The 23,987-nt window shown below is 44.7% G+C and overlaps 2 protein-coding genes across 3 annotated transcripts in view; both read right to left on the reverse strand.

Annotated features, from left to right (window-relative positions):
* SFMBT1 (Scm like with four mbt domains 1) overlaps positions 1–15,582 on the reverse strand; it is a 71,083-nt gene extending 55,501 nt beyond the window's left edge. The window contains exon 1 of one of the 2 annotated variants that reach the window (XM_066195311.1): positions 15,505–15,582. The gene's annotated coding sequence lies outside the window, so the exon portion shown is untranslated. Of the gene's footprint in view, positions 1–8,538; positions 8,640–15,504 lie in introns of those variants that run through there. The other variant, XM_066195312.1, reaches the window with a different exon arrangement.
* Positions 14,603–18,905, reverse strand: LOC136296515 (collagen alpha-1(I) chain-like). The gene is made up of 3 exons (XM_066195661.1): positions 18,608–18,905; positions 16,747–17,248; positions 14,603–16,655 (listed from the first exon to the last, which is right to left on the reverse strand). The coding sequence occupies exons 1-3, from the start codon at positions 18,903–18,905 to the stop codon at positions 14,603–14,605; spliced, it is 2,853 nt and encodes a 950-aa protein (XP_066051758.1).
* Positions 18,906–23,987: the final 5,082 nt, after the last annotated feature.

The raw sequence follows: 23,987 nt of genomic DNA on the forward strand, positions 1-23,987 counted from the left end.
TCACCCTTTCTCAAGTTTTTTGGGGGCACGAAATAACACCAGGTTCACTTTCCATTAACTTCCACTTGTTTCCCTGAAGCAAACTTTAGACAACAAAGAGAAACATCCCACAAATTTGGGGACTCGTAAATTTGTATTTGTAGCATGGAAATGATTCAGCCTGTTGGCAGAGAAGGTATTTTATGACCAAGTCAGCAAAGGCAGTCCTCATCTGCAAGAGCATCTACAGCCTGCAAACACACAGGAATGCCTCGTGCATCTTCTTGTACACATGGCTTGTGATGACTAAGAAAACAAAACCAAACCACAGTTGAAAGCAGCGTTGGCAGAAATGTATCCCCAGCACTGCAGTGACAATAATAATCAGACCTCAGAATTAACAACTGCCCGTCAAAACTGGGAAGATACAAACACGTGTGAAAGGTATGACAGAGTGTGGGTGACTTATTTATTAAAAATAATAATAAACAAAAAAATACCCTACTCATATATAAGTGGCAATGGTAAAAAAGGCAAATTTCTGTTGTTGGGGAAGAGACCCACCTGTGGGCATGCACCATGGACTGTATTTAGTCTGTTCTGTAAATCATTCTCTGCACCTCTTTGGCACCTACAGCAGGTGAAAACCACTGAGCCCTGTAACTCTTTGCGTGAGGAAGCATCAGAAACATCTAGAATGTATTTGCTCAACATGACGGTATGCTACAGGAACTCTTAAAATAATCCACAAAGACTTTCAACATTCAGATTACAAGAAACCTGCTAAAAGCAGACAAGTTGGTTATATAGTTTATTCTTAGAAGTCTCCACCTTTCCCTTGATGTGGTTTTCTACTGATACTCAAACTTCTCCCCAAGATAGCTCATGAAATACTTGAAAGTCACTGTTACAGTCTCCAAACCCAAACATCTACACTGCAGTTTCATCATTAATTCAATCCATCCCAAAAGTGGGTTTAGACACCATAAAGACCATCCCCATTGCCCAGCAACACCAGCCCACTGCCAGCAGCTAATTACCAAACCCATCATAGATGAGGCTCCTCAAAGGACTACAGCCACTTAAAGGCATTTAAAAGCTGCTGTGAAACTTTTAATGCAAGACACGTTTGGCACAGACCAGTTTCAGACTGAAGCCCAGAACTTTTTAGTCTGACACAGCTGCCAGGAAACACGTCCTGAGGGAAGGATCAGAATCACACAGTGTTTCAATTCACGAAAAACACTATGAACATGTTTAGGTTCCTCCATTTCTATCTCCCACCAGATCAGGAGAAAACGAGCAAGCTCATCTCTTGCAGAAACAGGTTTTCCACTGACTTTTTCTGAAAGGATTGATTTTTTTAAAATAGATTCAAAATGCAAATGCACTTGTTGCAGCCTGAATTCAGGAACCTGTTCTCTGAGCAGTGATTACATACTTGCTCTCTCCAGCTGAAAAGCATAGCTGCTTTTAGTTTCTGATTGCATATCTTCTAATTATTAGTTTTATCAAAGGAATGAAATTGATGGCACAAGCTATTTTTACAAAAGCAGACAAACAGGACATAAGGCATTCCAGGTAAACGATAAATAGAGGCATGAACGTTTTTTGACTAAGAAACCTCATAGCAAAACTTATATCGTTTTTTTTTTCTTACATTAAGTTTACTCAAGCAATTTTTCTTTAAGCTTGCACACAATATTTAAGCACAGAACAAGACATGCACATAAACTTCTATAAGAAATGCATACTTTCTTTAAAATAATTCAAAATATTTCCTTAACATTTTTTGTTAAGAAATTGTTTGCAGAAAATAATTTATGAAACAATGTCACTAATATTTTATCAAGCTGTCAGCCCAAAGTATTAAATAATGCAAGGAAATGGTAATACTTAACTCTAGAGTACTGGGAAAAAGATGAGTTTCTGAATGGTATTAAGAGCAGAAGAGGAGAGCATTCAAAAGACATTCTGAAACCTCTTGACTGTCAAGTTCACGTTCAACCCTGATCTCTGTACTAATCTTCATTTTTCTCCTCCCACCTTTCCTTCCTCACAACTTCTTCCTCTCCATCAAATCAGGCATCATCCCTGTTTGTGAAATCAAACCAGCTGCAGTTCCTGAAGGAATGAGGTCTGAAGATGGACAGCCTGTCAACTTCAATTACTCATGAACACCTACAGGTTCTCCTTTCTGACCCAGCTGCAGAGCAGGTCAGTGTCTGCGAGGACCTCACCCTGCTACAGACAGAATCTGAATATTTCTATCACAAAAGACAGACCTGGTAAAGAAATGCTTTAACTCCAGCCAGGGAATGCTTCACTATCAAGAAGATAGGTGGTCTAACCCAACTCCTGCCATTGGCATAAGACTAAGCTCCTAATTAGCAGAGAAACAGTGTGGCAGAGGGAATGTGTATTTACTACAACACCGAATTAGCACAAAACGCCAGAGAGGTTTCTCAAGTTCCCAGACTCATGTGGGACCTCGGGCTGTACATCCTATCAAAGATTTTAGGCACCAGACTGGATCACTTCAGTGGGAGCTGGATTCCAAACGCTCTGAAAATCCAGGTCCGAAGTGCTGAACTTGGGGAACCAGGTGCTGGGTTGGATGTAAGAGGGGAGAACGAGCTGTCCCCCGCTGCCTCTGCTTCCTCCTGCTGCCTGAAGCACTCGGCTGACAGGACAACTGCTGGTAGCATGAGAAAAAAACGAGAACCAGCACTCCATTTCAGCCCTTTTCTAATTTTTTTTTTCCAAAAAAAGATTTGCATCTAGTGAAGGAAAACCCTCCAGAAACTGCCTTAAGTAGAATGCGCGTGTGAAATCACACCAACAGACGTCATCCTTTTCACATCCCCTCAAGAGTGTTTCCCCCAGGAAACTAAATCAATAATCTTAAGCAAATAGCAACTGCACACACAAAGCACACTGCTTTAAATATAACATGAAAAAGCACTGTTCATGTTGTTTTAGGATTATGTGTTTTAATTACACCCCTTCGCCCTCCTTCTTGCTTTGTAATTGAATTTTCTTTTATCTTTAGAAGGCTAACTTTATTCATAAGAGGCTATGGATGGCAGAGTTCAATCCTTTCACTGTAGAGTCCCAAGGTCTCCCACTGCTTTCCAAGATTTTACTCACATTTTGTTTTAAAAGGGTTCCATCTCAGATTAGCAAATGGGTTTTTAATGGAAGTGCATGCATATCTAGAGAAGGTGTATTATAAGGATAACATAAAAAAATCCCTTTTTATCTGAATGTAACCCTGAAATATCAGAGTCTCAAGTTCCATCACAAATTCCTTAGAAGAAGTCTATTCAACCAGCAGATATTTACAGGACACACTATTCTGTGTGAAACTACAGATCTGGGTACCATAATGTGATTTTCATCCTACCTGTGAGATCCAACACAAAGACAAGCTGGCTTGAACACGCTGCCATTGTGTCAGCAATCCATGCTCCTGGCTGCCTCTTGCCCTGAAACAACTTGTGTGTGAAAAGAGAATCCCTCTCCAGCTATCATTACTGACTGAGCAGAACCGAGCCACTATTTTGGTTCCACTGCCAGTATATCTCTTCGCACTATGTCCAAGCAGAAATAACAAGAGGCTAAAAGCACAGAAATATGGTTCCTTCTCACCTTACAGCCTGCATTACTTCATACACTTTAGGTGTTAAAGCAGTTACCCGAGCCTTTCAAGTGAAGTAAGTGACGTTTCATAACAGGCTGAGAAAACATCTCAGAGTAACGAGGCTTTAAATGTGGCACTTTAACTCCAGAAAACTGAGAAAAACATACACACTAGGCTGGCTATAATGCCAGTATAGGTCTTCTTGGATTGATTAATTCCAAGAGACTTCAGGCATCAACATAAATAATCATCATAAGTCCCTGCTTATGATCTTGGAAACATCTTCAACCAAACCCTCTGACAGGGAGCCAAACAGACACCTATTTTCACTGTAGCTCGTGAGCTGTGCCTGCACTATTCACTGAAATCCTGTTTTAAAAGCTTTGCTAAAGCTTTGTTTTTAGCTTTGCTAAAGCTCCTTTTGAGCCATCTACCGCTCCTTGAACATGCAAACTGTGATGGCAAAATGGAGCTTTCCCCTGGATCCTTTCCCCCTAAATAGAATTACTGTATTACGAGCCGTGCTAAATCATGGAATTCTCTCTCTCTAGGCAATGCCACAAAAATATGGCCTTGCCTTTTTTTTATTCCTTATTAACTGATGTGCTCCCTTCTCATTCCTCCCTTCAAAAAGTACTGAAAGCTTAAAAAGAGAGGAAGGAAAAAAAAAAAGAAAGAAAGAATAAGAAAAGAAAAACAACGGCTTTCAACAACACATTCCGAATCGCAACATTAACAGGCCTAAAGGCCTAAGAAGACTTAAAGCACAGGGTTTTGGTAAAGAGCTCACAGGAAAGGATGATGCTCTTATTACCCCAGCATCAGGAATGGCAAAATAACAAGAAAATCTGGGCTCACTGTAAGATTTTTTTTTTTTTCTTCTTGTCTGTTCATACAGAGAGAAAAACAAGACTTGAGCCTAAGGGCTCAAAAGACAGAGTGCAACTGAAAAAGATTTCTCTATTTTAGGAGTACAATTTCAAAGCTTGATCTTGACAACACGGTGTAAATGTTCCAGTCATAGAAAGTGTTTTCAAATTCATACCTCCCTCCACCACTGAATTATTTTTGCAGCCCTTTCCCTGCAAAGTTCAGTATATATTTTTTCAGTCATCACTGTGCTGTCACATGTAACCTTGTTTCATTCATACATACATAAGAGAGATAATAGTCTTCTATTCAAGTTCCACTTCAACTTTTGAATCATTAGTTGTGATCATTAAATAGAATTTTAATTCTGTAGCAGGATGTAATAAAAACAGTGCCTAAAAAACCCCAAAGGATACCTTTGTCCTGAAAACACTACCTTAGAAAGCTATTTTATGAAGTCTCCTGCATTCTCTTCCCCCATGTCAATATTCTGCACCTAAGTGTAGCCCATGAAAGTTTTTTCGAGCTAAAGCCACTAGAAATACCTGTATGTATTATAATCACACGCTTCTGCTGTGACATTCAATTCTAAATACACTCTTGATTAAATGGAAAAGAAAACCGTTTGCCTGGTCGTGTTTAAAAAACACATCTCTGCTGACAGCCCGAGTCTGTTTTGATTTTTTCCCTATAGAAATGGAGCTGCTAGAAAACATTAAGTGGCAAGTGCAGCACTGGATGCAAATTACACCATCTCCACTTAAGTGCTGCCCTCAGCAGCAACTGGAAATTGCACAGCCCAGCACTGCCACAATCGCTCCAGGAGCAACAGGGATGTAAAAAAAATGAATTATCAGATCTCTATGCAAAGCAAGAACATCAATTGAGTGAAGAACTGGCCTAGAAAAAACACTCCCTAAAAGCTTTCCAAAGCTGAGGTCAACATCTCTGCAACATCTTAACTTTAATTCTCAGTAAGCTACTTTGTTAGCCTTTATGGTTACAAAAAAGGTCTTCTAAACACAAAAGATTAAAAGCTTGTTCTTCCATATGAAGGCCGGGCACACCCAGAAAAAGTGAATGGCCACAAAATGAACAGAAAACTGCTGAGGTACAGGGAAAGAGTGAACAGATTTTTCTAAAGGCGACAGAAAAATACTCATTAACAGCCAAATGAAATCACCTTTCTTAGTTCAACAATCTCCAGCATACTTACTATCTTATACCAAAGTAAATAATGTGGAATGTAAATCCTTTGGGTTGTGGCATATTCCCATACCATAGGGATTAAATATAGGATACATTTTCTCCTGTGCCCATCACACAAGGGCGGCCACACGGCACCGTGGAGCTGCCACAAGGAGACTGATTTGATCTCGTTCCTCCAGACCAGGGATGTTCATTTTGTCCTTTTCCAAACTGAAGCACCCACTGATCTATTCACATCACAGCACGTAGGCTTGGGGTCTGGGAATACATATCTGAATTACCAGTATTTCAAAAGCTTTACAATCTGGGAACTTCAGGACAGTATTTTTCAAAAATGCTGAAAAGATCAGCGTTAAATTCCATACCATATGCTGCACAGCAGATCTAGTCAAAGTTCACTAAATGGCAAAACTTCATTAAGTGAAGATAATTCATCAAGGAGTTGTAGAAAGCAGATGATACAATCTGGGCATTACGGCCAAACCCAAGTCCAGTGATCACCTCAGGTTAGAGGGTGCTCTCATCCAGTGAGACTTGAAATATTGTGGAGCTTCTTCTAGAACATCTCATAGTTAACAGGCTGATTATAAAGACATGAAACAATGACAGAAAAAGCAGTTGTTCACAATGGAAGGAAGACTAATGACTATACTGTGTCCTGCTTTTCAAGGGAAGCACAAAAACATGAAATGAGTGCAAAGTTTTAAGACAATACAGAACCATTCAAGAGATAAAAAATAAATGCTGTTTGCTAAGAACTGCAGAAGGATAATAGCAGATGAAATTAAAGGCAGGATAATAAGACACAGAAAAAGAAATAACCTCACCTATACAACACGATCTAAATTAGCTACTGCAACTCAGAATTTTGAAACTGTTACAACTAATTCTCTTGGAACAACAATTTCATACTCATTAAGAGCCCCAAGTAATGGAGAAGAAAACGACAAACATGGTACTACAATTCTAGAAATCCAATGCCCCTTGGGACAGCCTGCAGTGCTGGTGCCAAACAGCCATGGAAATACTAAAAGATGCACAAAAAAAAAGGTAAGAAAGAGCACTGGAGGCTTGATATACTTCTATAACTAATGGGGATGGATGTATATTCAGTTTTATAGCAAAGATAAGAAACATTCACAACCAGAAAGAGCATCCCTGTCCAGCACTGCACACACAAGCTATAGATGGTCTTCAGCATCTTCTGTACAACACAAGAGGTTTTCTTCTTTGAGCTGAACAGTGCAACTATGGGAGAGCACAAGAGCCGTGCAAAATCAAAACTAGTATCAAAAAGAAGTACAAGGAAAGGTTATTCCCTATTTCTCCTGCCACGAGAACCAGAGAACACAGACTGAGCACCTACTCACATGGCACACAATAAACTGCAGACCCATGACCACGTGCTGTGCTCCACTTCACTGCCTCTTCTCATTTCAAGAGATTTCTGAGGTAAGACACAGGACAAGGTGTCTGATCTGACACATTATGGCAATTTCTATGCTCATCCCAATTTCAGCTAGACTTGAAGGCAACTCCTCCTGCAGCAAGGCAAAGAAACTTCCCAGGCACGCCCAAGGAGCCACAGCAGTGGTATTTTTGTTTCAGATCTCACTGCTAAGGTAGAATCTCAGAAGGGTTAATTTCACACACTGGAGTGGATTTTGCCATGCTGTTTGTCAGATGCATTAAGGTAAGGCAGATAATGAAGAAATCATAGGCCATTAGTCTTGGAAACCCAAAAAACACTGCTTCATTCAGAGACTCATCCAGCCTGACCACTGCAACCACTGTGACCCAGCTTTCTAAAACCACACCTCTTCAGAGGAGCATCAATGCTGCTATTTTTTTCTGTAAAGAGGCCTTCAGTAATTGATAGAAAGGTTTTTTTCTGCAATATTATCTACACTCACATTTGCATGTCAGAATGATCAAGACTAACAAAGTGTATTTTGATGTCATTATCTACATCACATCACAAAAGGAAAGCATCTATATTATAAATTGCTTTAAACAAAAACATACTAAACTATCCAATACTGCAATTTCTCAATAACCTAAAATAAGCTCCCAGTAAGATGCAATCACTGTTTGGAAACAATATAAATGCAAAAGATTAAGCCTGACTATCAAAATAAAAACTTAGATTTACTATGAAAAGGTAATTTCAGCACTTCTTATTAGATAATCTTAAGAACTATAATTTTTGTCAAGTTGCTTTTAGATGGAAATTGAACTTCAATTAGAAACAGAAACTGCACTTTCATTTTACTTGGATAATGAGTATTCTTACCTTAAAAGCATATACAGAGAAGGCAGAAAGAAAGAAAACAATATTCTGATATTCATTAAGTAAGAACATAGCGTTAAACCAAGAAACGTTAACTTCAGTTTAAAAATCTGTGACTTTTATTGTCACCCTGCCCTTCCAGCTATTACTTTGCCGTCTTTTTTTTTTTGTATGAAGACCAGAAGAAGAAACAACCTTCCCTGATTCTTCAGTTCCCATTCATTATCTCTTCCTTATGTAAGATGAAGCAGTAAAAAAATCAAAAGCAGACAAAGCAGCTGTTGGACACACTCCCTCTACACTTGCAGTGAGGCTAGAATTATCTAGAACTGGCTTATTATCAAAACAAACTGGACCCATGTGCTTCAACAAACCACTTCCCTAAACACACCGGTTTTCATAAAGGGAGCAACAAAATACATGGTTAAATTTGCTAAGGAATAAGTTCAAAAATGTAAGATTTAGCCACGAGAAAAAAAAGAGAATTCAAAATTAAGCCACTTCTCCCTCCCCAAAATCTATTTTAAAAGTTTAACAAATAACTTACAATGTAAAATAATCACATGAAAAAGAAGACTTTTGCTCTTGGCCACTGGACTAAAATCCTCACAGCTAAATTGATTGGATTTTGTTTTGCAAAAAGAGCAGAAAAACTTCCCTGGAAGAGAGGAAGATTTCCCTATGCCTGTGCCCATGGTCACATTAATTTAAAAGGAGTTGATTAGCTCAGTTCAATTGGCCAATTAGTGCTATATCTGTAACACTTGTGACTGATCCTGTGCTTGCATTATTTCTTAGGGCCATTAGTTTAACCCTCATGGTAACACTTGAAAGAGCAATGAGCAGAGTTAATCCTGGAAGGAATCACTGCCACCTTCAATAATTTCTTTTTTAAGATGCGCATTCTGTGAGTTTTGCTGGCCCAGCTGCAAGGACGCATCTCCTTTTTTTTCTCCCGCTGCCTGTCTGCTTGGCATTCCCTACCTGGACATTTCTTTAGGAATCTAATGACAGGCCCTGTAATTTACTGAAAACACAATTTGAACAATTAAGTGCTTAACACCTTAATGGGGGCATGTTTGGAACTTGACATTAGGAGAAAAAAATTACTAATATTTATATATAAATGTGAGGGAAAGCCTCTGTCTGTAATGCATACACCTGTCAGGCTTCACTAGCATTTTTCCATACTGCTGTGAAACACCACAGCTTTTCCAGCACCATGCCCTCATTCAAAGTTATTGGGCACTAAAGCCAGTGTTGGCCTCCTTTCAAAAGACGCTCTGACACGAAAGATACTCTCAAAAACCCACTGTGGTTTCAGACAAGGCTTTACAGTATAATGGAGTTTCACAGTCCTTAGATCATATTTTTAAAATTTTTTTTTATGATTTCAAGACAAATAACTTTCTTTTTTTAAACCAGAGGTCATAGCTCCCCATGCAGAGAGCAAAGTGCATGCCTGAGCTGCAAACGTGCATGTTACTACAGCTCCGGAGGAGGTAGGGAATCCTAAATGGATTTCATTCAGTCAGGCAACAAAAAGAAAAAATATACCAAATAACAAGAAAAAAAAAATTGTACATTTGTATGTATTTTCCCAGTTCAAGAGATCATGAAAAAGATAAGAAATGCCAGAGCATCACTTGCTCCAGTACAGAGAGGTGGGACACCCACAAGACTCACTCAGAGCCATTTGTAATAAATGTACATCCAGCATCAGAGGGGAAGTGCCTTCACTTCCTGACTTGATTGGTTTCTCCTGGAAACAATGACAAATCTGAAGGTGCTATTTATGGTTTTCTGTCACCCACTGCCAGAAGAAATAGTGACTACAGCCTCTAAATACATCAAGACAGAGTTCATCTTCTCCAATCCACTTGATATCTACTTCAGGATCACTGCTGCAGTCCCTCACATCCTTGAAAAGGATTAAGTGACAAACAGTAAAATCTTGCAGGGTTCCCCACCACCATCATTATTTTCAACCAATGACCCAATTCTGCAAGACAGAGCACCTCTTGAGATATGCTGAGAGCCCTCAACTCCAATCAGCCAAAATGGGAGAGGAGGTCGCTCAGCCCTGCATCATTTACTCGTAGAGAAAAAAATAATCCAAGATGCATCTCTTCTCTCACTGATCAGTGCTCCTAGAGAATCTCGAAGCTGGTTTAATAGCTGCATCATTTTTAGATAACATCACATTCCACTAATCTCCTTTCCTACTCATCTGTTTGAAGAAAGAGATCATTTCTGTAGTGAACAAGAGTGTCCTCAAGTGTAACAGCAAATAAACCAGTGTAAATGAAGTGCCACAGCAAAATAAACAATGACCTTGAAAACCAGCAAGCTGCTGCTCAGGATGACTCTAGGGACAATAATCACATTTTAAATGTCCACGTAATCTGAACAAATTGCCAAGATTACCTCTGCAGCTACAACTCACCTGCACTCTAGGTATAAGCATCTGCAACCTGCCCATGTGCCAAATCCCAGTGGGCAGAAAAAACCAAAACAAAATATATGGCTGCCACCGACTTTAAGTGAAGGGAAAACTCTTGCTTGTGCATTATTTACCAAAAGTAATCCGTGCAGCAAAAAGCTTGTGTCACTTAAGACTGCTGTGTCTTATACAAAAAAAAAAAAAAAAAAAAAAAAAACCAAAACAAAAACAAAAACAAAAAAAACTTGAAAGAGCAGAAATCCCAGGGCTACAGTGAGGCATTACTGAAGAGATGGTTGTTCTACTGCAAACCTCACTGAAGCCCTTCTTACTTCAGGTTTTAATATTATTGCTTGCCTGGTTATCCCAGGAAACAAGGCTCATTAGATTAACACGGAATACCTGCATGTGCGCAGTTTTTGGCCTCTCTTCTCATGACTCTTCCCCAAACCAAGCCAACAAAACATGAGTGAGAGTCTGGGGTTTCTATGGCACTGAGGTGCAACAAGTGTTGTACTAGGATGTTTCTCTTCACAGGGAAAATAAATCTAAACATCACTGTCTCCACTGAAAGATGAATGAAGACATCCCAGACAATCCACAAGACATAAAGCGAGGGAAAAAGAGAAGGGGGAGAGCGAGGAAGAAAGAGACCTTGGGACCTGGGATTCCCCAGTCGTGTGGCTCCCAGGCCTTCTTTATTTGCACAGTTCCCACTCAAACACTCCTGAGTGGTGTCTGTGGGTGACAATCCAACACTCCTGAACCAAACAGAACAGAAAACCACCCCTGAAGACTTATGGCTTTCCATCTTCTAAGATTATTAAAGCATTCCCCTACCATTCAGTAACTACCATGTAGCTCTGCATTAGTTAAAATTCACTAATTTCCCAGAGACTTGGAGAGTCACCTGGAGAGTCCCAACTGATAGGCACAATATCTTGTTCCAGCCTAAGCTCACACCCTCCTTTCTCACAGGGGAACTTTTAAACTATTCAAACATGTAATTCCCCTAAGAGATGCCCTATTAAGAATGCAGAGAAAAATTCATGTTTTAATGCTTTAATTCTACAGACTAGCCTTTACAAGGAACACTTAAAAAACCACATTCTCACCCAGAAACAGGGATAAAACAATTATGATAATTATTACTATGATTATTATTATTACTACTGTTACTATTATTACTCCTATTATTGTCCTATGACCACCACAAATCCACAAAGATTGTCAGCAAAGTCTGGAAAGAAGGAGGAAAAATCAACATGGATATAAAGCGAACAGAAAACGTGCGTCTTACATGCACCAAATCAAACTTTAAAAAATGTATTTATATTCTGTACCCTGGGAACCAAAACTATTTTAAAATCAAAAGAGCACTAATTAGCATCTCAATGCTTCTTTCATAGGTTTTATTAATATAAAGAAAACTGCATGCAGTGGAAGGAGTTATGGATTAAAGTCAGAAAAACACATAATCACAATAAAATATCATTTTGCTGATGTCATGGCTTAAAAAATCTTAAGATACTAATATAAAATTAAGAAAAAAATTTACTTTCGTTTTCGCCTTTTTCTGGACTTCGAGAATGCGACCTGCTAAATCTCCTTTTCAGTATCTCACACACTGATGCAGTGTTTGCCTTCAGGATCATTCCAACAAGCATTTGAATCAAAACAAAAAAAATCAACTCCTTCCCCTTTATTCTATCCCTTGACTTTTCAAGTAAGAAAGGAATCCTGAGAGGGAGAACCTCCCCTCGACCTTAAAAGCTTTAAATAACACCCACTTCAAGTTTAAACATATGACCTAAAACTTGACAGCCACTTCCCAAAAGCAGAAGGAAAGGAGCACAAAGTCAAGTCCATTACCGATGCTCCAAGAGACCAAAACAAAGATGACACATAAAATCTGCTAATCATCAAGTAAGATGAGTCAGATGAACAACACAAAAGAAAGCTGTTATAGGTCCAGAAAACATTTGTAACTTGCACGGGCTACAGTGTTTCAAGTCAATGACCAATCTACACTGCACACTTAAAGCGTCAAGCAACCAAATCCCAAAACAATTCTGTAGCATTAAGGCTGCCATGTCATTATAGGAACAATGGATGTACAGCAAGCCCTATGTTTTTAGGCACTGGAAGCTCTCTCCCCAAAATGCCCCTTGCTAAGCACCCCCAGGTTTAATTTTCCCATGCCCTTAAAGGACACTGTAGCGGATTTAACATGAATCATTTCGCTGTCAGCGTGTTCGTGTAATTAAATTGCCACGTGCCTCAAGTGCATCAGTTGTAGGACAATTACTTAAGTCAAGCCAGCACCAAATGACTGTATTGATGTCTGCATCACTGCATGATGATCATGCCACCACCAAACTTCACAAGTGGAAGCACAGCAATGATGTTAAGGTGAATTCCAAATACGGTAGATTCAAAAGGCAACCACGACAGAAAGACTGGTCTGCCACGAAATGACAAAAAACTCCCTGAAAAGCGTTACCAAAGCATACTATGGCACATGGGTTTTTTGCAGTACTCATTAGTATCTTCCCCATGAGGCAGCGAAAGGGTTCCCAGAACATAAAGACCACACCATGCAAACTCTATCAGTCATTCGTATGTCAGCTTACACTTAATCCACCTTTTCCACACAGCAATTGCTTATGAGATTTGCCAGGTTTAAGAATCAGATAAGATAACTCAATACCAGCAAATTAATAGTAGAGGGGGAAAAAAACCAGCAAAGGAAAACCCATACAGATAAATAACTAGAGAGATCGGCCACTGTTTCCCTGCTCTCTGCCTTGCACTGCTGTCTCCCATGAGAAGGTGTCAGCTCCACCGTGACCAGATCCTGAAGTGTCCCAGGGTAAGTGCCTGGCAGGGACACACCAAACAACGGCAAAGCCATTCTCCCGACACTACCTGCCACCTCCTAACTATGAGCCACTAAAAAAGGCAGTAAGAGCAGGTTTATTTGGTTGCCTGTCTTGTCCATAAGCATCTTCACAACATAGATTCTGGGAGGAACCAGATTTTATTCTCATCCGTCAATCACGGCAACAATTCACAAACCAAAGGCAAAAGAGGAAGTGGCTGAATCGAAGGCAGGAAGGCCACTAAGTCTTCTCCCTAGAGATGATCTTTTAGATAGGCAGATACTTTTAAACTTTTTTTTTTAAATTGTAAAATCCATGTCAGTACCACCTACCACACAAGAAACCTAGGCTTTCAGTTAATTGATCTATTTTTATCTTCACATTGATTTACTTTGTCCCAACAGTTGGCTATTTTGAAACAGTAATCACAGACCGCAGCCAGACCAGGAATCCATCCTGCTGGATGCTGTAGATGCTACAAGTTACAGCCCCACTCCTGAAGGAGTAAGATTAGTTGCCATTAACAACTTTTCCTCTAACAAATCAGATGTTACTGACCAGTTCACACACATCGCAAATATAAAGTAGGTTGCAACAATGATATTTCTGAAGTTAGAAGGTAGATCATCATTTTCTCCGGCGTGAGTTTTTCGTGGTGCACCTAATATTCTGCCTCAAAGAACCGTTCGCTATGGTAACCTCCTGGGCTACTGACAGCAGCCAGCTCCCACGAAGGAAGGAAGGAACAGCAAAGAAACAGCAAGTTAGGCCTTTTCTTTTGCTGCAAAACCTCTCCCACCAGAATTCTGCTGTCAGAGTGGGTGAAACTGTCAGACATGAGGGTTACCATGTACAATCTTTTTATAATGGCAACAAGTTTCTCCAAAGTAGAAATAATTGTTTCGCTAAAGCAGGCATGTGACTGTGAAACAGACATCACTGGCCTATTTCTCAATAAATAAGGGCCTTGCAGAACTGCAGCAGCGAACGTAGTTCCAAATTCACAATTAACTGCCCGTGCTGTTTTTCTTCTCCTTTCATTATTTCCACTGTGTAGGGGGGGGGACGACACGACTGGTAGCAAGTTTGCAAAAGCCCCAGACGGAAAACTTGCTCAGTCCTTCCGACACGGGCATTCCGCCCTCCCGCTCCCAGCCGGCGCTGCCCGGGCGGGAGCCCTCCCGCAGCCGCTGCCCCGGCGCCGCTCCCTCCCCAACCCGAAGTTGGCGTCCCGGGGCATCCCCGGCGGCCGCCCGGGCAGTGTCACCGGCGCCCGATTTACGACTTCAGGTGCAGGAGCGGCGGGCAGCGCAGATCGACTCCCCGAGAGACAAAGGCTGCGTGTCGCTCGCCGGAGCGCCGCCGGGCGCGGAGCCGCCGGAGGTGCGGAGCGGCGGCGGCGACGGGCGCGGCGCGCACACAATGCCCGGCCCCGCGGCAGCGCAGGCCCCGCAGCGCGGGCGGCGGCGCTGCGGGAGAGCCGGCGGCGCGGCCGCGGCGCCCGCCCCTCTCCCCCCACACCCACCCACCCAGCCCGGCCGGGAGGCGAGAGCCGCTCGCTGACGGGCCACTTGACGGGGACCGACGCCAGCCGCTGCCCCCGGGCGGGACGCGCGCCGCGCCGAGCGGAGCGCGGCCGCGCCCGGCGGGGGGTGCGGAGCGGAGCGGGGTTTAAAGGTCCCCTTCCACCGCCATTTTGAGGGGGAGGGGGGCGAGCGAGAGGCGCTCGGTGGGCTCGGCCCCCCGCGGGCGCGGGCAGGGACCAGCCGGGGCGGCGGCGCGGCGCGCACAAAGTTCCCGCGGGGGCCGGGCGCGTCCTCGGGCGGGCGCGGGGCCGGCCGGGAGGGCAACTTCGGCCGAGCGCGCCGCGGGACGCCGCGGGCCCCCGGCGGGAGCGCGCAGAGTTGCGCGCGGGCAGTTGCGCGGCGGCGCCCGGCCGGCCCCGCGCATCGCTCCTCGGCGCGGCCGAAGGCGCGTCCCCCCCGCGCTGCCGCCGCCGCCTCCCCGCCGCGCTCCGCCTGCCTCTTCCCTCCTCCTCCTCCTCCCGCCTCGCCGCCTTTTTCCCGCATCCAAACTTCGTGAGCCCGGAAAAACCCTCCGGGCCCCGCGCCCCGCCGGCAAAACGCCCCCAACAGCTGCGCCCGGGGCCGCTCCGCCCGCGCGCGGGCGCCGCCGCCGCCCGCCTCACCTGCGGGGAGTTTTTCCAGCCCTGCGCCGCTGCCGGGGCTCGGGCTCCCCGGCGCTCCGCTCACTGCCTCATTCCAATATGGCACGGCCCGCCAGAGCGCATGCGCCCGCCGCCCGCCCGCCTGCCTCCCCCCTCCCGCCCCTCCGCCCTCCCCTCCCCTCACGGCTTTTCGGGCGCTCCGGCTCCCTCCTGCCGCGGGCGCGCCGAGCCCGCCGCCGCCCGCCCGCCCGGCCCCGCGGGGCCCGGCCCCGACCCCGCCCCCGCCGCGCTGCCCCGGGCTGCTGCCCCCGGACACCTGCTCCCGCCGCGCCGGGGGCAGCGCGGGCTCGGCCGCCGGTAACGGGACGCGCCGCCGCCACTCTGCCGGGGCGGGACGGGCGTCCACGCCCTGCCCGGGAGCCGCGGGAAGGGACGCGGCCCGGCGGGGGAGCGGGCGGTCGGTGCCTGCCGCGGGATGCGCGGTCCCGACTCCGTCCCCCCCGCCCCGGCGAGGATTTAGCCCCCTTCCCCTCGGAGAGGACCGGCCCCGTCGGTCGGGGCGCGGGGACCGGCGGGGCCCCCCCCCGCGGGGCCGCGCAGCCGGCGGGGCCGCGCCAGCGCCGCAGTTGGCGGGGAGCGAGCGGGCAGCACCGACCGTGCCGTCCCCCCCGCCCAGGGCGGAGACCGGCGCCCCGCGCACTCGCCGCCGCTGCCCGCGGCGCAGCGAAGCGAAAGAAAAAGGAAGCGGGTTGTGCAACACCGCGCTCCTGCCCGTGCGGCGCGGACGGAGGGGCGGAAAGGGAGAGCTTCCCGCCCCGATCCGGGCAGCCGGTCCGCACCGAGGCGGTGGCCGGCAACGAGCCCGCCGGTCGGCGGGGGACAGCGGGAGCAGGGCGCGAAAAGCCTTCGCGCTCCCCGGGAGCGCATCCGCCCGCCGGCGGCGGCGGCCGGAGACGGCGGCGGGAGCGCTGCGGCCGCGCTCCGGTCCGCTCGCCGCCGGGAGGGACGCGCTCCCGGGCCGCGGGCTCTCGGCCGGCTCGCCCAGCCCGCGGGCACCGGGGCTTATCCGTGCGTACGTGCCCTCGCGTCGTGCTGGACACCAGTTGCTACCGACCCGAAATGAGCGTTCGAGGCGAAGAGCGGGCGGATCGAGTGAACTATATGGTTTGTCTCTGGAGTAAAGAAGTGCCAACAAATAAACAGAGCGTCAGTGCCGGAACAGCGGGCAGGAAGAACGAACGGAACCAAGAACTTGCTCATTACGCATCCAGCGGGCAGATCGCACACACCGCTCTGCGCGCCGCGGCACCGCGGAGACGCGCCAGGCTCCGATTACTCCTGAGCGATGCGCTGCCATGCCAGGCACGAACGGAGCCAGCCACGCAGCTCCTCTCGCAGGAGAGATGCTGCTCTCCACGAGGATAAGAAACCTCCGTTTCCCACTGGCTTGAAGTAAAAAAGCGACGACGTTTCCCGTGGCGCTCGGGAGGGAGCACAGCGCGCCCGCCGCCCGGGACAGCGGGGCCCGCGCCCGGCAGGAGTTGCCCCGGGCTCGCGGCGGCCGCGGCGCTGGCCGAGGACGGGCCCCGCGGGGCTGGAGCGCTGCTTGCCCGCGGTTCCGTTTCCCAGAGCGGCGGCCCACCCGCTCCCGCTGCCGTTCCCGCCGAGGGGCGGGCGAGGCCCGGGCCCTCCGCTAGAGGGGTGTCTCGCCATGCCGATCCGCAGGGCCCCGCCGAGCGCTCCCGGCCCGGCGCCGCGCAATTAACTATTCAAACGAAACCGCTGCCGCACCGCCTAATTGAGTCCCAGCAGACACCGCCTGCTTACCCGAGCGCCGCTCCAGGCAGCCCCGGGCTAGCCCGGCCAGATTCCGTGCGTCCCCCGGAACATCTCCGCGGCCACCGCAGCCACCCCCTGAACAAAGCATCGCCGCTAAGAAACGGAGGACTTGTTCTGCAAAAGCCCCAAACTACCGTGCAACAGGAAGAAAACCTCCCGAGTCAGTTATCACAAACTTCTCAGGCGAACAAGAAAGCACGCCCTTTTAGACTGCTCATCGATCCTGGAAATGAGTCCTTGGTACACACAACTGCGAAGAAAAAGAAACGTGATCCACCAGTCTGATCCGTGAAACGTCTAAACGATCTTCTATGTCCTATTAATCGTCAGTCACAGAAGGACAGCTGTTTACAGAACCTTCGCCTGGCCAGCTCCATGATACGTTAACTTTGTGTCATCTCTGGTGATTTGGAGGTTAAAAAGGCACGGAAAGGAAGTGGAATCTTGCTGGACCTTCTGGCATGTTAGCAAACTCCTGAAACACGGGGCTAACACACTGCAAAAACACATTTCATCACACGGGGATTAAATCTTCTTATATCCCCCTTGCAGGAATGGCAATTTGTGAGAAGCCCAACACCATTTTATTATCCAGTTTGGAGGATGAACTGAGAAACTAAGCTGCCATCAGACAGCCAAGGTGCTTTACTTTTATCTTCTGGCTTTTCTGGCATCCACTGTTCTGAAACTAGAAACTTTCTAATTTCCAGTGTAAATGTATTCACTACCAATTTATAGCCATTAGATCTTTACCATTTTGCCCTTCGAATTAAATAACTTTGCTTCTCTGATATTTACCTAAGATGTCCCTATAAATACCAATTAGATCATCCATTCTCAGTCTTTCTGCTTCGCTTTTAATCTTCTCTCCAAATAGGTTTTCCTCTCCTCCAGCGTCCTTTTATACCTTCTACCCTGTGTGCAGTGTTCTAAACAAGGTCTTAACAACTGCCTTGTACCACGATATTAATATCTTGCCGTCTCCTGAAAATACCTCACTCGATGCATCCCAGAATACATTAGCATTTTTAAGACCACATTACAGCAGCATCATAGTTATCCTACAACCAATAATGTACCTGGATTCCTCCTCTTGTAATCTCACATTTGATGAACCTCTGAGCTCACTCGCAGTTATTCTAATTAATCTTTAAGTGCATGACTTCTTGCTATTACATTCCAACCCATTTCTGGTATTCCAGGCAATAGATCAATTGTGCTCGAGCAGTTTTAAGATTCTATGCCTTAAAAATATGCATCTTGTCCTATTTTTAAGATTATTTACCATTCAGCCTTTTCAGAGATTTCCCATTTTCCAGCAGTTCACTCTGCAACCTGTCCACACTTTTGGCCACGTCAGGAATGTGGCAAACGTCTCTGTAAAGCAGCCTGCTCTGAGATTCTGTGAAATGTCCTGGCTCCAGGCTACCCAAAAATTTCTCAGGATATCCCATTTCTTCAGCCAAAGCTATCCCTGGCAACACGTGAATCTCCAGGAACCACAATGGTTCACCTGTTTCCCTGCAACCTCTCACTGTGTTTTGGAACTTGTTTTTGTTTTGGTGCAGACTGTGGTAGGCCATTTCTTCTACAAAACTAAACCGGAATGCTTCATGCAAAATAAGCCACATGTCTTTTAGGAACCTCCTAATCATTAAAAAATTATTTTCCTTGTTTACGTTAAGTGATGAATGAGGGATTCTAGATGTTCCCTAAATTGATCCAGTAGATCACTTATATTGTTAGCATCATACCACCTTTTCCTTCAATTGTTCTCTCATATTGGGGAAGACCTGTTTTGAAGCTGAAGTGTTCAAGCTGTGCAAACAGCGTTAGATAATCAGTGCCCAGGCTGAAGTGCCAGCCAGCTTCTCTGAGCAGGGCTTTCTGCTCCTTTCAGTGAAGCATTCAGTTTGCCTTTGTTTTGCTACATTAATTAGCACCACACTTCTATAGACTGCAAGTGCCAAGAAGTCCCTCTGAATTTTTGTGCACAGACAGCAGGCTCAAGTTGTACATCCCTGCACTGAGAGCAGGATTGGTGTGTGTTGCAGTTCTGTGCTTGCATTCAAATGAAACTTACAGAACAGAGCATTCCCCTTCAGTGAAGTAGGGATAATTAATTTACAGAAACATTGTGTCTGTAGGAGCAAAATCCAGAGAAGAAATCTTTGACTTACAGATACATTAATTCAAACTAGTTACAGGTTAGTTAAAAGCTTTTGTCCCTACTTACAGGGTAGATTTGGTTGAATAAAGGTTCTGAGATGTATGAAGAACATTGGTCTTACTGGAATGAGTATTTGTGTCTTATATAGGGAATCCGACAGGGCTTCTGAAATCCTTGGACCCCTTGTAACCTTCATCTGCAACCCAGACCATTAATGAGGCAAAAGTTGGTGTTTGTGGAGGAAACAAGCCCTTACAAGAACTGCAGGGCAAACCAACATTGCCCAGGATGCCCAAAGGTCAGCTGAGACCAAACCATGTCAGTCTGACTCTCCACAGAGAGCTGGGCACAGTGCTTTGAACTCATCAAGTTTTTCATAACTACAGGGACTTGCTCAGCAAATGCTGTTGATCTTTAGCTGTTAGCTTAGAACTCTGTGTCTTCTTCCAAAACATACAGTATTCTACTGCAGTATTAAAGAACATTTGCCAAGGACTCTTTAACCTTCAACGTTCTCCACAGCATGTACTTCTGGGATAATAATCAGAGATGTGCACTGAATGCCATTTCTGTGGCCAATGGATCTATTGGAATGGAATGGAATAATGGGATAATTCTAACCCACTTGTGGGTGACTGAGTGACATCCCCGGACTTCTGCTCTGCCCTTCCTGTTTTCAGACTTTGGTTGGCCTGAAAATTAGGCAGTTTTGGCGCTGGTGAAAGGCTCAGCTGAGAGCCCTGTGAAAGACAAACAGTTTATCCCCCAAGGAGCCCTAATACAGACACGAGGGAAGAGCCCCCTGGACTGCTCCCTTTGCTGTTGCAGCCGTGTGCTGATGGCACACAAGGTGGTGCAGTCCAGACCATTCAGCTTCTTCAGTGGCCTTGTTAAGGATGCTCCTGCCGGCAGCAGCAGGTGCCAGGGGTGCCAGCAGGGTATGGTGTAGACACGGGATGTTAGCAGTTACTGAGTCAACACTTTCTTTCAAATATTATTCAAAGGCATTGTGTTGGCATGCAGATATGCTTGAGCGGGTTCAGCTGTAGGATGAGGTAAAGAAACAGATCCAAGTGATTTGCTCCACAACTTCCCTTCCCCAGCTGTCTGCTTTCTGGTTAAGAGACTCTGGACTTGGCTCAAGAAGGCTTCAGGGCACATAATTTTAGTGATTTTAGGTAAGTGACAAAGGGGGGGGGGGGAAAAAAAAAGGAGGCTACAGGGCCTTAGACATTCAGCTGACAGCAGCAGCAGCAAAGGATCTGTAGTCTGGTCCCTGCAGCACAGGACACCCATCTTCCACCTTCTCTCTGCTCAACTTCTGAGAATCTCTTTTATATTTGACTGCTTTTTCCACCTGCATTTTTAGTTCTTTCTCATTTCTCCTCACTGCTGTACATCCTATTTTGTTATTTCTTATTAGTGTCTATTGTACCTCACTTGGGTTGTTTGGTTCATTTTACATTTCAGATTAATTCCCAAAACTGTAAGAAGAATAAATTCCTGGAAGAAGCCTGATTTTTACCAGCCATGGTGCTGTTCATTTTACATATGTAATTTTCCCCTACCCTTTGTTTAGTCTATTTAGACTTAGCTCTTCAGAGAGTTTTAATTTGTACTTGTGCAACAGTTCCTATGTATGAGGTCCAGTGTTAGCTGTGTTCCCCAGGTTCGTGATAGTATTTAAGATATTAGGATATTTGCCATACTATGAAAATCTTCATATTTTTTTAAATTTTGAACACAATTGAAGACTTTGCATGTGTAAGGTCACAACAGAAAGGGGAAAACTTCTCAGGCTAAAGCCTGGGAGAGATGAGGGGAGAAACTATGAGTAATCTTGCAGTTTTCTTATACTATAGGCAGACGTGCTTGATGCCCTTTCCCCAGCTCACTGTGTACCAAATAGTAAATTACTGCTAACTCTGAAGATCTGTGATACCTGATAAAAATACAAATTCTTTTTCTCCCTAATCTTGTTCCTTCCAGTCCTCTCTCTTTTTGGCAAAAAAGACCTTTTCCCAGGTCTTTGTGCATCTCCTGTGGCCTGTGGAAGCTCTGTGAGATGGCACAAGTGAAACACCCCATCACATAAGAAAGAGTGAAACAGTCACAAAGAGACCCTAACAATGACCTAACAAAAAGCCATCACCCAGCTCTGAAGGTAAAGCTGGACTGGGAGCACTTCTGTTTCTACTTAAATACATTCCTTTTTTTTTTTTTTTTTTTTTTTTTTTTTTTTTTTTTTTTTTTTTTTTTTTTTAATTGGCATCAAGGAGGATGAGAAAGTTCTAGAGCAGAAGAAGGAATTTTCTGTCACCTTCTTCCAGTACAATTTTTGTAGTAGGCACCTCTACGAGTGTCATAGAGGACTGAAATATTGTTTGTGCTTGTGGCAGGCAGAACACATGAACATTTAGGCACCAACTGCTTTTTCATGCCCCCATGGTTTTATATCTCTGTGGGCTGTCCCCATGTGCACATTACTGCAACAGAACCAAGGTGGACTGCAAAACAAGGAGAGCCAGGCCCAGTAAATTCAGAATAAAAATGAAGCAGAGGGAAAGAAAGTGTGGTCACACAACTGCGGAAAGTTGAGTATAGAAATACTCCATAAAGAAGATACTATGAGAGCCAGAATATTCCCCCCTAGAGGAAAACAAAGCTCCTCTGTTTATATGATATTAACTGTGCTCTTTTATGGTTCTCCTCTTAACATTCTTATCCGCTTCCCAGCTTCTCGTACAATTCCAATTAACCTCTGTGCAAGATGGTTTACATCAACACCCACTGCTGAAGTACCCTTGACTTTGGTCAGGCCTTACCCTTCCCACTGTTAACTTTGAAATTCTGTCCATATTGTCAGTATTTTCACTGTATTTGTGATCTCACCAACTGCTTAGTAAGTATTTGCAGGAAGAGATACAGGGAATACTTAGGTTTTTGGTTTGGTTTTTTTTTAAGAGATATAAATGGAAAAGAGAGGCAGACAACGTGCTTTTCTTTGGTAAAGTTAAGATACACAATGAGATTGTGCAAAAACAGTATTCTAATTTACCTGAGAACAAAACTCCAATTTACTGCTTTCCATTTATGGGCAGAGTGATTTTGCCCCCCAGATCAAAAATGTTTATGTAGTTTTGGAAAATCCTGATCAGCCCAAGCACAGAAAACCATATTAGGAAGACCTATTATAAACAGCAGTAAAGCAGCCCATCTTGTTTCATTATGCAAGCCAAATGAAACACAGAAATTAAGCCAAGAGCGGGAAAACAACTAAAACTTAAAACTGTGTTGGGAATACTCCAAAGACTCATTAACAGATGAAAAAGTATGATTATCTTATTAGGAGTACTACCACCCATACAGAAGCTCTGATCAAAACAATAATTAAACCACCAATAACAATCTCCCTGCATCATTAAATACTTTTGTACAAATAAATTAACTCTGCCAGCCAGAAACATCAAATGGAGATAATTTACCTCAACCAGTTAATAAGTCCGAATACTCAGAAAGCCTCTTGCATTCTTACCTGGGAATGTGTTATCATTCTTCTTCCAAAAAAAGCTTTTAAATAAATGATTTTGACAGCATTCCTATAAATTTTTGTATTTACTCCACCACGGATAAATCAATGAACCATGTGGCTTGAGATAACAACCTGTCCCTTTGCCAGTGGTGAAAACAGATTCTCTTCCAAGTAACACATGCAGCTGGGCAGGAATATTTATTTCTGAGCAAAGTAAATGGACACTCAAGTGCAATTGTTGATATGCAGAATCTGGCAACAAATCAATACTGGCTCTAAATACCCAATTTATGCCATTACTTTTTAATACCCATGAATCTTGTTAAAATCCCATAGCATGATGTCCTGAAGTGACACAGCCTGCTTAATTTCTTTTGGTTTGTGGGTTTATTGAATTTGAGGCTTTAAGGATCCTTTTATTGGTGAGTGTCAGTTTCTACCTTTTCTCTTTTATTGCTTCCTTTGAAATATCTCTGGAGCTCTTATATCTTCACTTCAATTTGATTTTTTCCCGTGTCTGAGAAGGGTGCAGGTCTGAATTTGGCAGGTGTGTATTACTGCCTTGACCTTACAGACACAACCACTACTGATACCTGGGGGTTTAGGGGCAGATACACTGCCTTTATTCATGCTCCTTTAAGCAATCTAAAGAAGTGTAAATATATTAGACAATTTGTCAAATCATTCAAAACTGTGTTCTTGAGCTACATATATGGCACTGCTCATGTATATGTACCATGTTGTAGTATAATTATCAAAAATCCAAGATCAGGGTGAATAAAATTGCCTAGATTACCTAGGTCAGACCCAAAATTTGGACAAATGTGATACAGAAACCAGGAGCTGAAATTCCTATAAAGCAAAAAACTAACCATTCCAGAGGCAGTGCCAAGAATGGGTCAGGGCTAAAATTTATCAGCAAAGCAGCACTTGAGGGGAACCTCAGCCTCTCTTGCCCGTGCT

This window comes from Chamaea fasciata, unplaced genomic scaffold, assembly GCF_029207755.1.
Source record: "Chamaea fasciata isolate MVZ Bird 193981 ecotype frontalis unplaced genomic scaffold, bChaFas1.0.hap1 SCAF_13, whole genome shotgun sequence".
NCBI lineage: Eukaryota > Metazoa > Chordata > Aves > Passeriformes > Sylviidae > Chamaea > Chamaea fasciata.

What these genes read in the sequence shown, in the direction of transcription:
- LOC136296515 (XM_066195661.1), bottom strand. Translation starts at nt 18,905, where the DNA reads ATGGCCTACCACAGTCTGCACCAAAACAAAAACAAGTTCCAAAACACA. An exon ending in ATCTCTGAAAAGGCTGAATG is followed by an intron (nt 17,249 to 18,607) that starts GTAAATAATCTT and finishes TCGTTTGAATAG; the next exon opens with TTAATTGCGCGGCGCCGGGC. An exon ending in GCGATCTGCCCGCTGGATGC is followed by an intron (nt 16,656 to 16,746) that starts GTAATGAGCAAG and finishes TCTTTACTCCAG; the next exon opens with AGACAAACCATATAGTTCAC.